This window comes from Sinocyclocheilus anshuiensis, unplaced genomic scaffold (genome assembly GCF_001515605.1).
Source record: "Sinocyclocheilus anshuiensis isolate Anshui unplaced genomic scaffold, SAMN03320099.WGS_v1.1 scaffold152, whole genome shotgun sequence".
Classification (NCBI taxonomy): Eukaryota; Metazoa; Chordata; class Actinopteri; order Cypriniformes; family Cyprinidae; genus Sinocyclocheilus; species Sinocyclocheilus anshuiensis.
The window spans coordinates 852,245-868,704 of NW_015555781.1; the positions used below are offsets into that span (position 1 = coordinate 852,245).

The 16,460-nt window shown below is 39.3% G+C and overlaps 1 protein-coding gene across 4 annotated transcripts in view; it reads left to right on the top strand.

The window, feature by feature from the left end:
* usp31 (ubiquitin specific peptidase 31) overlaps positions 1–16,220 on the top strand; it is a 30,309-nt gene extending 14,089 nt beyond the window's left edge. The window contains exons 3-17 of one of the 4 annotated variants that reach the window (XM_016468722.1): positions 1,618–1,712; positions 1,797–1,889; positions 6,267–6,402; positions 6,676–6,823; positions 7,576–7,750; positions 7,919–8,030; positions 8,149–8,243; positions 8,625–8,702; positions 9,572–9,722; positions 10,958–11,077; positions 11,326–11,551; positions 11,666–11,824; positions 13,100–13,252; positions 13,432–13,470; positions 13,557–16,220. In XM_016468722.1, coding sequence (XP_016324208.1) covers positions 1,618–1,712; positions 1,797–1,889; positions 6,267–6,402; positions 6,676–6,823; positions 7,576–7,750; positions 7,919–8,030; positions 8,149–8,243; positions 8,625–8,702; positions 9,572–9,722; positions 10,958–11,077; positions 11,326–11,551; positions 11,666–11,824; positions 13,100–13,252; positions 13,432–13,470; positions 13,557–15,055 — 3,279 coding nt within the window. In that variant the 3' untranslated portion in view covers positions 15,056–16,220. The remainder of the gene's footprint in view (positions 1–1,617; positions 1,713–1,796; positions 1,890–6,266; positions 6,403–6,675; positions 6,824–7,575; positions 7,751–7,918; positions 8,031–8,148; positions 8,244–8,624; positions 8,703–9,571; positions 9,723–10,957; positions 11,078–11,325; positions 11,552–11,665; positions 11,825–13,099; positions 13,253–13,431; positions 13,471–13,556) is intronic. The other 3 variants (XM_016468723.1, XM_016468724.1, XM_016468726.1) reach the window with 3 other exon arrangements.
* Positions 16,221–16,460: the final 240 nt, after the last annotated feature.

Sequence of the window (16,460 nt, forward strand, 5' to 3'; positions counted from 1 at the left end):
TGGAGGCTCGCCGTGGGCGGGGCTAAAGAGTGACGAGCACTTGGGCGCCGAATGCCAACAAAACAGACATTTGATGCTGTTTCACTTACCGTCTGCAGTTCTGTCATGACCGGGATCTTTTATAGCTGGGACCGCTCCATCTTTCAGTATCAAACGATGTGCTAATCCAGCGTTGAACTGGGCCTTGTTTATAAAACGTTCGTCAACAAACACACTTGTGAAACTCCGTTGCTGCCCCGGAAAAACAAACTGTATTCACGGTTTACATAACGCTGGGTTCTTTAGGAAGCTGAACAATGTTATCTTTCCCTTACAACCAAAAACACACTTCTTTGGATTGGAGACATTCTTCCCGAGCAAGTCCCGTGCAGCGCTGCCGCCGGATGAAGCGCGTTGATGGGCACGATCTCGCTCTTGTTCTGGTCGATGTGTGCGCGGGTGCGCTCTTACAGGAGAAATGCCCATATAAGGAGTTCCACCCTCATTTACGTCATGAAGAGCCACGATAAAAAAAAAAAACTCTCCGAAACGTAAACAACTCTGAATGCATGAAACAGCATTGTACCTCCCCTTTAAACTTATAGAAGAACGCCAGTCATAATATAGGGGTTTTATTTATTGACTCAAGCTCTACCCTTACGGTGCAGCATAATCATATAAACCTTTGACTTCTGACAACAGTTCTTCTGTGTGCTTCGATTGTGTAGATAGTGTTTAAATTACAGCATTCTGGATGGATTAATAGCAGATACACAAGTACTATTGTTTTTTGAGAGATTTTTTCTTACCTAGGCTGAATTTATTTGATCAAAAATACAATAAAAGCACTAATATTGTGAAATATTATTATAATTTAAAACAACTGTTTTCTATTTTAATATATTTTAAAATGTTATTTATTCCTCTGATGAAAAGCTGATTTTTTTTTCAGCATCATTACTCCAGTCTTTCAGTGTCACATGATCCTTCAGAAATAATTATTCTAATATGCTGATTTGCTGCTCAAAAACATTTCTTATTATAATCAATGTTGAAAACAGTTGTGCTGATGAATGTTTTTGTGGAAACAGTGATACACTCTTTTCAGGATTAATATCAATTTAAAAAGAACAGCATTTATTTAAAAATGGAGATCTTTTCATCTCCATTACAAATGTCTTTCTTTACTGTCAGTTTTGAGCAATTTATTGCATCCTTGCTGAGTAAGAATTAATTTCAATAAAATAAAAATCATTCTGAACCCAAACTTTTGAATGGTAGTGTATGTGCAGTTTGTATTTTGTAACTGTCCAGCAAAAGATATAAATGGTAAAATATATATGGTCTGTAATATTTGGGGAATTTACTTTGACACATGCCTTGTGATGATGTGAAGTTTTATATGAATTATTATTATATGGTTGTGGCCCTGCTTTATGTACATGGCTTGAAATTGATCTGCCTGCACATGACGCATTTTATAAATTTTTTAATATTAGTGTGGAAAGACAAGTGTTTGTTATGTGATATGCAAATCTATCATGCATATTTAATGGTTGACCTTCCGCTGGGTTGTCTTGAGTTACTGGCAATATTATTGTTAAATAGCACCTAACATTCTCATGTTTGTCACCATAGCCTCCTATTGAGGAAGACGATGGAGCGTTAGAGGGACCTTCACCACCTCTTTCAGCTGGCTCATTTGTCCAAGAGCTGTTTCAAGCTCAGTACAGGTAATGATCACTGATGTCTGTCTGTCAGCTGTATTAAAATGTGTCTTAGTTGAAATTGCTCACTGTGGCCTCTGTTGATTCCAGATCCTCGCTTACATGTCCGCACTGTCAGAAACAGAGCAACACTTTTGATCCTTTTCTTTGCATCTCCCTCCCAATTCCATTACCTCACACACGGTAAGTACTGATGTCAGAGAGACCCCCATTTCATTTCCTTTCTGTGTGTTTTGATGACAGCACCATGCTTCATCTGTAGGTGTAGACCTAAAGGCAGATTGATCAACTGTCATGTCTGTATTAATGATGTGATTGATTATCAGGGGTTGGATGAATATGAAGAAATATGCTCGGTCACCTCTGCTGAGTTTAGATGAAGTGTTCGATTTCCAGCTTCGTTCGATTTCATGACTGTTGGAATGATGTTGTTAATTTAGTCTGCTATGGACTTTCACGTTACATTCAGATACAAATATAGGCTTTATTTAACTCCGGGATAAGCAACTTCGGTCCTGGAGGGCCACTGTACTGCAGAGTTTATCTCCAACCCTAATCAAACACACCCACCTGTAGCTTTCTAGTAATCCTGAAGACATTGATTAGCTTGTTCAGGTGACGATTTGCTGCTCAAGAAACATTTCTTATTATTAATGTTGAAAACATTTGTGCTGCTTAATATTTTTGTGGAAACAGTGATACATTTTTTTCCTGTAATCTTTGATGTATGGAAAGTTCAAAATTATAGCATTTGTTTAAAATAGAATCTTTTGCATTACATTACATACATTATAAATGTCTTTACTTTCACTTTTGACCAATTTAATGCATCTTTGCGGAATAAAAGAATTAATTTCTTCAAAAAAGAAATACCTTACAGACCCCATACAGTGGTGTACTTTGAGTATGATGTTCTTTTTTTTCTTGTTTAAAGAAATTATGGACTAAATACAACTATTTTGAGAGCTTAATATCATGTCGATTAACAAAGAAAATAAGTTCTAAACAAGGTTAACAACAAAAGGTAATGTACAGTAATGCATCTACAACAAATGTCTATGTGGCAAGTGAGCTTAAAGGTTCAAAAAAAGAAGTGTGAATCTCATTTTTGACACTCATGGTAGGAATTATTCAGTCAAAAATAAACATTTGTTATTTGATAGTCCATTTGAGACAGGACTACTTTTATAGGTGGATAGTAAAGTTACAGTTGTTATTCCTGTGAAGTTAGTTCCATGTAAAATAGTGTTTTATGAATACTTGCATTGTACAGTATTACCTAGAGTTACTTAATTTACCAAGTTAATGTGGATTATATGAAAGATTGCATTTAACTTTGCACAGACAAGGTTAAAGGTGCAATAGGTGATTGTCTTCAGAAATTTTTTTTGTTATGCTGGTTGAAAGTCTCTTCACATTCCGATAGCAATCATTAAGTTAAGTGGTCTAAATGTATTTATATGTATTTATATATTCTGTGGAAGGCGTAGGACCAAGAAATGTTCATCCAATCAAAACGCTCGGTGCGAGCGTTTTAATTGGCTTTCCTACCTGCCTGTCAAAGTATGTATTTGCATACCTCTGCGCGCCCTGTTCGCGCAGACAGGATACGTCATCAGCGCGTTCACTAATGCTGTGCAGACAGAGCGAGAATGGCAGACAAACATCAACACAACAAGCCGATCTTCCTTCATGGTATTGTAGTACTTTTACTAACTGTACTATAAAGGTTTCTCACGGTGAATGAAACATGATGTAGCCCAGCGGTTCCCAATTCCAGTCCTCGCGCAGGGGAGGCAGGGGAAATCCGCCGAAGTTTACTTCACTTCTTAACATTCATTCACGGATTTGCGCTGCGCAGCGTTTTCACACACAGATGAAACTTACTAGAGAAGTGTGACGTGTGACATAATATACCTCTGTAAATAAATACTATTTAAATTCACGTCTCTCACACTTTAATGCCCTTTGTATGAAACATATATGCTCGCTTTTTCCCAGGGCACTTACAGTCGAATAGAACAAACGTCGCACGTGATAAGAGATACATATGAAATGTGCTGAGCAGGAGGGCGCGAGGACTGGAATTGGGAACCGCTGATGTAATGTTGGTTGATGTAATCTGGTATTGTGGTCTGTCAGCGTAGATGCGTTCAGGGGGCGTGGCTTTGGACGGCGATTACAGGGAGGGTGGGACGTTCGCATTCAGTGCTATCAGGCTAAAGTTAGCATTTTCCAAGATCTACTGCACCTTTAATAAGTGAAACACCTCTCATTGTCTCATGTTGATTATTGTATTTATTAATATTTTGAATTAGCTTTTATTTTTTATTTAATTATTTTGTGATGTGCTTTTATTATGTGTATTAGTTTTTATATTTTTAATATTTCTATAAAAATTTCTATTTAGTCTTAATATATTTTTGTCAGTTTTAGTAGTTTTAGTGCTTCACCGTAAACTTATTTGTTTTTAGTTTGTATTTAGTATTTGTATTTGATTTTATTTCAGCTTTCTTTCACTTACCGAAACAATGTGTAGTCTTAGTTTTAGTTAACAAAAACAACACTTGCCCCATATCTTTTCATTGTAAGTGTATTATTAAACCATACAGATGGACAAATTAAACTTATTTTCTGTGGAAATTGACAGCATGCCTTGGATATCTGTTGATGGAGCTTTTAATTATTTTTACTCGCAGTATATCTTCATAAAATATAAAGATTCTGAAGTCACTATTTTCTCCTTTTTTTAGGTGCTAAATATATACTTTTCCCTTCAAATTATCATCCTGTTCTGCTTCTCTCCTGAGGTGCTCTGATGCTATTTTTAAGAGGCCAGTGTAGTGGTTGATCAAGGAGGGCACTTGGTTTAATCCAGAGACATTTTTAAGCTGCTAAATCTATTAGTACACATTAATGATTAAAGCAGCCGTGCTATTAGAAGACAGACAGTGATTTGCAGCACACCTGCCCCTCATAGTACAGCAGAGATGATGAACCAGTGAATAATAGTCCCTGGGAGAGTAGAATAGCTGGGCAGGTTTCACTTCCACATCATTGAGTAAAACCCTGCTGGTGCCTTCATATCATCCCTAATCCAAAACGTTCTACATCATAAAGAAGAATCGGGGGTATTTTGACCCGTCTGCCTGTTGTGGCTTTCTGCACTGTCGGCTTATCTAAGCTCTGAAAAACATTAGTGCAGAGAAAGACTAGATTTGGAGCTCATGCTCTGCCAGCATGAAGAATGACCGATCCGAGGAAGAGGAAATTTCGTCTGGAAGTTCAGCGATGTGCGACTTAAGCGATAGTTGCCCTGGTCGTCACAGTCTGTGGGAGTAGATTTAATTTGCCCTCTCCTTAATTCTGTTTATCCATGCTTAGCAAATGCTGTTATCTCTGTGTATTATTTCATAGGTCATTTATTCCCTACGCTTCCCTGATATGCCACTTCACGTGGGCAGATATTGATGAAGAGTTGTTGATTTAGTTGGCTTCCCCTTCTGGGGCTACTGCACACAGCTTTTCCTCTTTAGAGATGAGTTTGCTTCCTAATGCATTTAGAGAGGTGATCAAGCATCATTAAAGCAATTCTAAATGCTTTTAATCCTTATAGGCTGCTGAATGTAATAAAAGGTCCTTAAGTAATGTTACATTGTATCAGCTTGGATTTCAATTTTTATTTTATTTATTTATTTATTTTTTTTAAAGATTGTTTATTTTATCCACACCTGAATTATGAAAGATGTTTTTGCGCATGAATGTAGTTCCATTAGCATTAGTCTTTAAAGGGATAGTTCAACCAAAAATGAAAATTGGCATTTACTCACCCTCATGTCGTTCCAAACCCATACGACTTTCTTTCATCTGGGGAACACAGATGAAGATATTTTTATTGAAACCTGAGTTTTCTGTCCCTTCATTGAATATCTATTTACCAAAATGTTCAAGCCTCAATGAGTCCATAAAGACATTGTAAAAAAAAAAAAAATCCAAGTTTTCTGAAAAGACAACCACTTTATACAATAAACCGATTTCATTTAGGCTTTTATTGACATATAAACATTGATCAATGTATATACATAAGAGCACATCATATGTGGTAAACAAGAGCTCAAAAGTGGTTGTTTGATGCACGAGAACAAATTAAATGTGTTATCGCGTGTCAAGCTAGCACGTTTGAACTTGATTAAACCATCTGATTAATATGGATTACTTTTGCGATGTCTTTATAAACCTTTTGAAGCATCAAAGTTATGATGGAATGGACTTTCAATGGAGGAACAGAAATCTTCATTTGTGTTTTGATTATGAATGAAAGTCTTATGGCTTTGGAACAACATAAGGATGAGCAAATAATGACTTTTCATTTTGGGGTGACGGACCCTTTGAGTTAACTTTCAGGTAGTGATGTGAACTAATGGTTCAAAAATCTAGGTTAGCAACTAAAAGTCTATGGTGATGCATTAACTTTCATTATTGTGCACTTGTTTGCTCCAGGGCGACTGTCTCTCTGAAGTTGCTTTGGATTAAATAGTTGTATCACTTGCCATCCCGCAGGCCTCTGTATGTGACCGTGGTTTATCAAGGCAAGTACTCTCACTGCATGAGGATCGGTGTGGCCGTACCACTCAACAGCACTGTGTCCAGACTGAGAGAGGCCGTGTCACGTGAGACCAAGATCCCACCAGACCAGGTGCAGATTCCACAGGTTTTTTTTGCACAGTACTGAGATGTTATTTTTCATCAAATTCCAATCTTGGTATAAAGACCTTTACTGTTTCCCTGAATACAATATTGATTCTCCATTAATATTGAGGTGTGGACACTGATGGAGGGTTAATGTTTGTATGTCCGTCTTCCCACATGAAATCATCAACCAAAGCCGTTTCCTGTTTGTTTGCCTTGTTTTACCGAGATGTTAAGTGTAAACCACTTCTGACCATCCGTCTCTCTTATGTCTGTGCAGTTTGTCCTGACTGAAATGTATTACGACGGTTTCCACCGCTCCTTTTGTGACGATGACGACGATCTTGATATCATTCAAGAAAGTGACTCAATCTTTGCTTTTGAAACTCCTGAGACTTTTAGATTAGAAAACATTCGCTCTAAAAGAGGTACTCTTTCATGCATTGCACTTTGGTTATAGCTCAAAGTATACATCGGTTTTGACGCGAACGCTTAGCGCACAGCCAAACACTTCTGCTTTCATAGTATTCTCCATTTGATAGCATATTGCAAACACAGGTGGTCAACACATGTGCACTAGAAAGTTTGATTTTTGTCCAGTGTTGGTCTGTGCCATTTCTCTCCAAAATTTGACCAATAAAAATGTCTTTGTACTTGTTTAAACTTGTTGCAGGTATCTCTTTACCAGCTTGTCAAGGTAGGCGTCTATTGTTGTTACATCTCCAGTAGTTTGTTGTTGTTGTTGTTTCAGTTGTTTATTTTTCGACTGTTAAACCATGGGCCCTTTTGGACCAACTAATTAGTGCAAAAAAGGCACATGTGCGAGCTGAGCGTACCGAGTATGTGCGGTTAGAAAAATCGGGCGGTGCTGATGACAGTATTTACGCAACTGTACGCAAAACCCTAGCATACTTGTAAAAACCGAAGTATACTTTGGGCTTAAGAAAAACTGGATGTTTATTAAATAATACTAATTATAAGCAATCAGCATTTATTGAAAATATTAGAAATGGTGCTAAGGATAGTTATTTGTCTTTGAAAACGTATAACCTAAACCTAGCTGTAGGATTAGGATCATCATAAAAGTAGATTGGAGAGTTTGAAAATAATTCTTGATACTATTTCTTTTTTTTTCTTCTTTTTTTTAAGTGATGCAAGTAACATTTTTAACCATTTCCAGGGAGCCTCCTTGCTAATCTGAATCAGAACAATGTGAAATACGGAGTGGAGAGCAGCCGAACGCCGTCTTTCATGCAGGGAGCAATGAATCCAGTATCTCCTAACAAAAACACTGGATGTGAGAAAATTATTCTGCTGATCTGTAACAGAGCCTGCACTGGCCATCAAGGACGGAGGTAAAATGATTGTCTTTCCAACATGCTATTGCTAACACAAGAGTTGAAGTTCCGTTATTTTTGACTCAAAGTCTTGCATGGAGAAAATGTTGTAATCTCGTACAGAATATAAGACAGTAATGTAGCACAAAGTGGAAAAATCAATGCAGTACTTTTTGTTTGTTGCAGGTTCGGTCTTCCGTTTGTACTATATCTGGAGCGCACTGTAACATGGGATGTATTACAGAAAGAAATTCTGGAGAAAATGCGTCACCTACTAAGGCCAGGGGTTTACGTTCAGGTCAGTGAAACCTCTACTTGCTGTTAAACAAAGCTCTTGAAATGCATCTTTTTTTTCATGTCAGTACAATTATGACTTTTTTTCTTGCACTTGTAATAAAGAGGATTGGTTATTGTAGGTTGGACCCTTTAGCTTGCGTGTGGTTGGAGTGGTTGGTATCACATATCTGTTGCCACAGGAGGAGCAGCCACTGTGTCACCCCACTGTGGAAAGGTTTGTAATGCATGACCACTGTGTTCAGCGCATATTGTGTGAACTTCAATTTCAGGTGTCCTACTAGCTGATTTGGACATGTATATTGTTTTACTGTTAGTGCACATTGACGGTTCTTCCACAGGCATGCAAATAGTCAGTACTTTTATTACAGCAGCATTATTAACTACACAAACCTCCAAAGACTTTTATATTATGCTAGATTAATTAATGAGTGTAGATGAAAAGTTTATCATAACTGCTTTAATGTGATCATTGATTTTAACAATTGTAATAAAACAAAGCTTGATTCTTCATTTTGATCTGTTAAAAAGATAGCTCAGTCAAAAATAAAAGTTATTTTCTTGGCAAACTTGTCTTTCCTCAATCTTTCCATTTTAGAGCATATAAATCCTGTGGGCCAGGAGGACCTCCTCATGTTAAGATTGTAGTGGAGTGGGACAAAGAGACCAAGGAATAGTAAGTAAAACTAAACCACAATTAATAACTTGTCTATAGTGTTGTTGTTTTTTTGGTAGTGGCCCCAAAATAACATTTAGACAATTGAACCACACTTAAAAATTGCTGAACATCATTGCATTATAGAGAGTTTCCCAAACTGGGATTTGAAAACCCCTGCAGGGAGTTAATAAGTTGATGAAATGCTAAAAATTAGATCATTAAATGAAATGATTAAATACAAAATTAAAATAAATAAATTTGTAATAATAAAAATAATAAAATAGATATATTTTATTTTTTTATATTTATATATATATATATTTGTTTCTCTTGTCATGCGACCATTAACTCTGAACATGCAAGTGTATTGTTAAATTATGGAAATTATATATTAAAATCTCAGGGGGTACTTTGATTTTAGGTCAAATGGGTTTAGCTGAAAGAAAAGTTTGGGAACCCCTGCATTAAAAATAAATAAATGATAAAATTAAAAAAGGCTTTTAGATTGCTACTTGGTTTACTTATTTGTTTGTCTAATGCAACTAACTTTTCATCTGGCCACTGTATACTGTCTGTAGGTTGTCTGTGGTAAGATCAATTTATCAAGAGAATGTATACATTTCAATAAAATGCAATAAATAAATTTCAGAGCAAGAAATTTCATTCAGTGAAGCTAGAAAAGAAGGGTAATGTAAAATATTTTTTGAACTTCAACACTTTAAGCATCAAAGGAGTTTCTTGACCACATGTGTGAATGTCTTAAACATTCTCTAGCAGACTGTTAGAGAAAATATCTTGCAGAGATGAAAAAAAAAATATGTGTGTTGAAATCACAGTAGAGGATAGCAGACATGCTTGATTGGTCTGGCCTAGAGAGTTGTTTCCAGTGTATGTTCTGATTCCCACAGCTTGTTTGGACACACTGAGGAAGAGTACATCCCTGATGCTGAGAGTGTGTATCTGCACAGAGAGCAGCACCATCAGCCGCAGGCCTGCACCCTCGCTCAGTGCTTCCAGCTTTACACCAAAGAGGAGCAGGTAAAAGTCTGGCATAATACAGTTTTATCCACGTAAAGGATCCGTTTACCCAAAAGGGAAAACTCTGTCTCTGTACTCACTGTCATGTCTTTCCAAACCTGTATGACTGACTTTCTTGTGTGGAACCCAAAAGGATAAATTTCCAAACTACTCCATAAAATGAAAATGAAAGAGGATCAAGGCTGTCAAACAAGATTTTCAGTGAATAACGACTTAAAGGAACACTCCACTATTTTTGAAAATAGGCTCATTTTCCAACTCCTCTAGAGTTAAACAGTTGAGTTTGACCATTTTCGAATCCATTCAGCCGATCTCTGGGTCTGGCGGTAGCACTTTTAGCTGTAGCTTAGCATAGATCATTGAATGTGATTAGACCATTAGCATCTCGCTCAAAAATGACCAAAGAGTTTCTATATTTGGCCTATTTAAGACTCTTCTGTAGTTATATCGTGTACTAAGACCGACAGAAACGGAAAAGTTTTCTAGGCCGATATGGCTAGGAACTATACTCTCATTCCGGCGTAATAATCAAGGAACTTTGCTGCCGTACCATGGGTGCAGCAGGCACAATGATATTACGCAGCGCCTGAAAATAGGCTTATTGACCAAAGAGTTTCTATATTTGTCCTATTTAAGACTCTTCTGTAGTTACATCGTGTACTAAGACCGACAGAAACGGAAAAGTTTTCTAGGCCGATATGGCTAGGAACTATACTCTCATTCCGGCGTAATAATCAAGGAACTTTGCTGCCGTACCATGGGTGCAGCAGGCACAATGATATTACGCAGCGCCTGAAAATAGGCTTATTGGAAGTTACCTAGCTGGGACTATTTTCAGGCGCTGCGTAATATCATTTCATCAGATTGATAGAACTTTGATTTGTTGAGTGAACTGTCCCTTTAAAAGAGCCCTCACACTCCTTTAATTTCTTTAATTTCCACTACTCCAGAGCTGTCTTTGTGGGCGCATATGTCAAGGTTACTCTATTTCTGCTGTCAGTGCTGTTTTAATATTGCTAGGTTTTTTTTTTTTTTTGCGAACACATCTTTTAACCCTGGAATGGGTCCACACATCGTATAAATATACAGTGTGGTTAGCCAGAGCCGGCCTTGGCCAGCTAAGGAAGGGTTTGGAACTGGCTGTGCTTTAAGGAAAATGAAGAAACAGCCAGATTTGTAAATGTAAAACCTCTTTGACTGATTTTGTTTATGTCTGCTTCCTGTATGCCTTCCAGTTGGCCCCAGATGATGCCTGGCGCTGCCCCCATTGCAGGCAACTGCAACAGGGGCGGATCAAACTCAGCCTGTGGACCCTGCCGGATGTTCTCATACTGCACCTCAAGAGGTTTAGACAGGTGCTGTACTAATCAAATCACATCACCTGCACAAATTGTGCTCTCAGCAAGTAGTGCAAATGTGCGGTAGAGTGGCCTGTGGTGAACGTTTGGCTAGTAACAAAGTTTGAACCCAACTAGGGGGACGATCCTTTGACTGTCTTGAAGATCTACCTGGAGAGCTGTGTGCTCACTATCTTTCGTATTAAAGTGTGTAATGTGTGTAAATGACTGCCTGCTTACTAATGTGTGCACCTTGTGTCTTCAAGGAAGGAGACAGGAGGGTTAAGATGCAAAACATGGTGCGATTTCCTTTGATTGGCATGGACATGGCTCCTCATGTGGTGAAGAGAAGCCAGAGCAGCTGGAGCTTACCCACCCACTGGTCACCATGGAGACGACCTTACGGACTTGGCCGTAACCCAGACGACTACCTTTATGACCTCTATGCTGTGTGTAACCATCATGGCAACATGCACGGAGGGCATTACACAGGTAACACCTTAGAGCACTAAGAACTTAAGTGCTTGGATTTACTTCAAAATGTTGTTATTACCTTCTTGATTGGTGGATTTGATATTTCAGTTCCTGTTTTTTAACTCTTAACAGCATACTGTAAGAACTCCATGGATGGCCAGTGGTATTGCTTTGATGACAGTGAGGTTCAGCCTATAGCTGAGGAGGATGTCTGTCAGCAAACCGCATACATTCTGTTCTATCAAAGGAGGACAACTATTCCCTCGTGGTCGGCAAACAGCTCTGTTGCAGGTGACTCTTGTTCCTTATTGAGTTTTGGGTTGACACAGTTTGCTGACTCATTTGTCTTGTTCATTTAGAAGGCTTGTGAAGGTGCTGGCGTGTGAACCAATTGACGCTCTTTATTCCAGCCCAATGAAACTGCTTCATATTAGTGTGACACTCTTTGATGAGACTTTAGTAGAGCCCATTTCCGTTCTGGAGAATTAAGAGTTTGATGTCCTGTCTAGACATATCTAGCAATCAAACCGTGGAACCAAAACATTTTATTGTTTTAAGTTACTTCTAGGGTACTTTTATGATTTATTTATTTATTTTTTAAATAGTATTGCTGTTTTATGGGCCTGATTTTAATTTAAAAAAAAATTCCAGTAAAGACCCCGTCCTGCAGCCAATTTTAAAGGTTTCAGTGGTCATGTCAATCATGTTTCTGATTACCTATGTAAGAAACTAAACAATCTAACCTTAACCTTTGTATAGCTTTGGTAGCACATGCTGTTAGGTAGCATTACTGTTTGTTGCAATCACATCCATCCATGATTTTTCTGAACTCTGAACTGAATCCATAAAGTCTTAAAGGGGTGGTTTTTTAATGTTAGTTAGTGTGTAATGTTGCTGTTTGAGCATAAACAATATCTGCAAAGTTACGAAGCTGAAAGTTCAATGCGATCCTCTCAATAATAGCCTCTGCTTCTCAATCGGGCTCAAACTGATAAGCGATATTAACGTATAGACGCACACTAGAGACGGTTTAGCCAATCACAACACACTGGGCTAGCTAACCAATCAGATCCCATCGCCTATTTCTGAGGGAGGGGCTTCATAAAAGAAGGAAATGATCAGCGCGTTTCTTAGAGAAGGGACAGAGCGGTGTGGAATAAAGGTAAATTATGTGAAAATTAATGCGTTTTTTTTTTTTTTAAACGAAGCATTAACATGTTAGACTGCACCCCATAAACACAATCAAGCCTAGAAAAAAAACATTGAACCACCCCTTTAACTTTACTTCACAGGACTGTGTGATGAAAATCACACAAACAATGAAATCAGCTGTTGGGTGTAGTTTGTGCTAAATTTGTTTGGGGAACAAAAAGTCATGTGTTGTAAAGCAGTAACTGCCATATGACCAACAACTTTTACATATCAACATCTTAGTATTCAACAACCCTGATGATCAAATACTGACCGTGATGATCAGTATTATTTTTGTGAATACTCTTCAACAACAGTGCAGACCATGGCTCTATAAATGAAGAACCTTATTTTGGATTTGTGTAATTGTCTCAGGCTCGACCAGCTCATCTTTATGTGAACACTGGGTTAACCGGCTTCAGGGCAGCAGGCCGCCCAGCCTGGCCTCCGGAGCCTCCTCAAGACGCACATCCCTGATCTCTTTGGCAGAGTCAGTGGAGTTTCCCGGTGATCGCAGTGAAGACGATGGTGAGAAGCTTCGTTATGCCTCTAACATAAATGTTCATTTTTCTGGTGTCTAATATGTAAATCTTTAGAAGCTAAGTAGTACCATATTTTGCCCTCATCCTCCTTGTGTCCTCTTATGCTGTGTGTTGTGCCAGTGTTTTACTCTTGCCTTTCTTTATTATGTCTTCTCTCTCTTGTAGCTTTAGCGCTTACTAACACAGGATCTCCTGCCTTGCTCAGTTAAGACAAAACTGCATGCCAATGCTCTTTTCATTCAGTCCAGTATCAGCACATTAGTTTAAATCTCTCTGTTCTTTTTGTTAAGGAGGATTTTCAACGCGCCCCTTCGTAAGGAGCATCCAGCGGCAGAGCTTGTCCTCTAGATCGTCGGTTACCAGCCCTCTGGTTTTCAGTGAAAATGGGATGAAACCTTCCTGGTCCCTGTCACAGAAACTTCAAATGAGATCTAACTCGCCCTCGCGATTCTCTTTGGACTCGCGCTCCTCCCCTCCTCTCGAGAGGATAGGAGAAGCTTGTGACGACAAAGTGTCCACGTCTTGCTTCGGTGGCTACAGCAGACATGAGCGTCAGCCCAGCAGTAAGGCCCCGCTGGCCATGATGGAGGGTAACGGTAGTGATGACGGCAATGGGAAACAGATCCTAGACGAGGCCTATTGCAGAGCTCCGACACAGTCCGACAGGAAGAGCTCTAAAGGTGAGCCCATTGACAACAACAACCAGATTAATGCTGTGGACCAGAATGCTCTCGGAGCACTCTCCAAAGAGCAGAAGCATAAGAGCTCTGTGTCGGAGAAGAAGGCAGAAGGATCTGCCAGCAAGAAGAGCTCCACCAAGACCAAGGGGGACCAAGAGAAGCCCTCGAAGAAGCGCCAGAGCACCTCTTCTGGAACCAAGTCTCCATCCTCCCAAGTGTCTTCCAGCCCTCAAGCGAAGGGCAGCAAAGCGACCAATCTAAAAGAGAAGAGCAATTCTCCCAAGAGTACCAAGGGTACACCTTCAGGAACGCCCTCCAAAAGGAAAGAGTCTTTGCAGGCACAGGAGTCTCCAGTGTCTGGAGGCACAAAGGGGAAACCGTCCCTTACTTCCACACCCCAATCCTCTGCCTCTCCCTCGCCCACATCCAAAAAGAGCTCCTCGGTGGCTGAGAGGAACTCAGTGTCTGGCAAGAAGAAGCTGGTGGAAAGAGGCTCCAGCAAGGACTTGGCGCACACCAGTCCCCTGGCAGAGAAGTCTAAAGTCAGTGCCACCCCGCGAACATCCCAACCTAAAACTGCAGAGGCAAGCCGGCCCGAAAGGAGGCCAGTGAGAAGCTCTAGCAGTAGTTCCTCAGTCACCAGCCTGCGCTCCCCAAGCGTCTCCTCGAGAGACCTCCGCCGCTGCAGCAAATCCGAGGACAAGGGACTCTCGTTTTTCAAGAGCGCGCTTCGGCAGAAAGAGACTCGTCGGTCGGCCGATCTGGGCAAGACCACGATTCTCACCAAGAAGGCTGTTGAGAGGACTGCCAAGTCCAGCAGCCAGTGCAAACTCGATGCTGACGAGGGCGAAGGCTCAGGAAACTCTTCCCAGCAGGTCTCTCCAGAGCCGCGCTCCTGCAAGGCTGCCACCGATGAGAAAGAGTCCTCGAAGACCTCCACCCCTAATAAACGGTCTCTCTTACAAGTAGGCAAGTCCAAGTCTTCCAATTCTGAGGCTAGTCTTCAGTCTCCCATTAATGGGAAGAGACCTCTTGAAAAGATCTCATCCTCTAAAAAGCTTTCTTCCAGCATGCAATCCTCTGCACGGCCAACACAGACGCCTCAATGAAATTTTAATAGCATTTTCATTATTTTCTGTAATGCAGCTATTTTTTGATGTGCCTAAGAAGAATATAAAGTATATAGTATATACCTGTATTTTACTTTTCTCAAAGAAAATATGTAAATTATCAGAAAGCACCTTTCTATCCTGCCATGGAACCAAATCGTTGCCTCTGGCAAGGTATGGTATATGAATCTACTACTGTTCAAGACTCTGAATAGGAATGTTTTAACTTAGCACTTTGTACATATTTTTTCTCCCTCGAATAATGCTTAGATGTAATGGATATGTACAATACTTTTTAACTTGGTACTTATGATGAAATTAGATTCTTGCGATATTCCTTGGAGTACTGTACCAATTCACTCCACATCTACACTTGGTGCTATTTACAGTCCAGTGCTCCCCTGGCACTGATACAGTATGAGATTGAGAAGAGTTGCATCACGAAACCTGACCGAATTTGCAACTGTAGACTTAATGGGGTTCAGCAGGGAACAATCTCTTTGGTACCTCTCAAAGCCTGCTCTCCTACCCCGACATTTTTCTTTTCTACTTGAGAGCAGTTACAAGTGTTCCAGTAGCATTACTGCCCTTAGAAATGTGCGCAACAATGCCAACTACAGGCCGATAGCTGAATTGTTGCTGTATGAATGTGATCTTTCAAATGGTAAATTAGTGGAGGACAATCTTTGAACTCACTCTATTTAGTTTATTCCAGCAAAACGCTGTGTGATCTCCTTATCTGGATATTAATGGAGGCAGTGTAAGCCCTGCATGAATTTGTTTTGTATATCTTTTTTTTTATAATGAAAGTTTGATAGCCACATAATCATACTTGAACCATTTCATGCCCGCCAAATCCAATGCCAACATATATGAACGGTTTTCATTTGGCTTGCTTCGAGCTGGGGATGAACCCTTGTGCATTTTTAACTCCCATATTTATCTGTGGACAACCAGTGCAATAGTTTTCAACACTTTAGGAGAACAGATATATGACCTTGGTATTTGGAAAACATGTTGAACTTAATGTTGCTGTTTTAGAAACAAATTATTTTAAATATCAATACTGTGCATATGCAATAGTGGTAAAAAAAACAAATTTAATCATTGAAAATTGAAATTATTTTCAGGACTGTAATGGCTCACCACAATAATAGATTTCATTTAAAAAGTTTTTTTTTTTTTTGTGATGTAATATCCAATTGAAATTGTTCTGCAGAAAGGCCTTTGTTTGTTTTGCGTACTTGTCAACGCCATGGAGTTCACCTAAATATATTTTCATTCATTCTCGATTTAGCTCAGACAAGTTCATTTGGACTGATTCAAAATGTTATGTATGACACGAGAAATGTAGGGTTAAGCAAGTCATTATTGTTACATTAGCATAATAGTGTCATTACGTCGG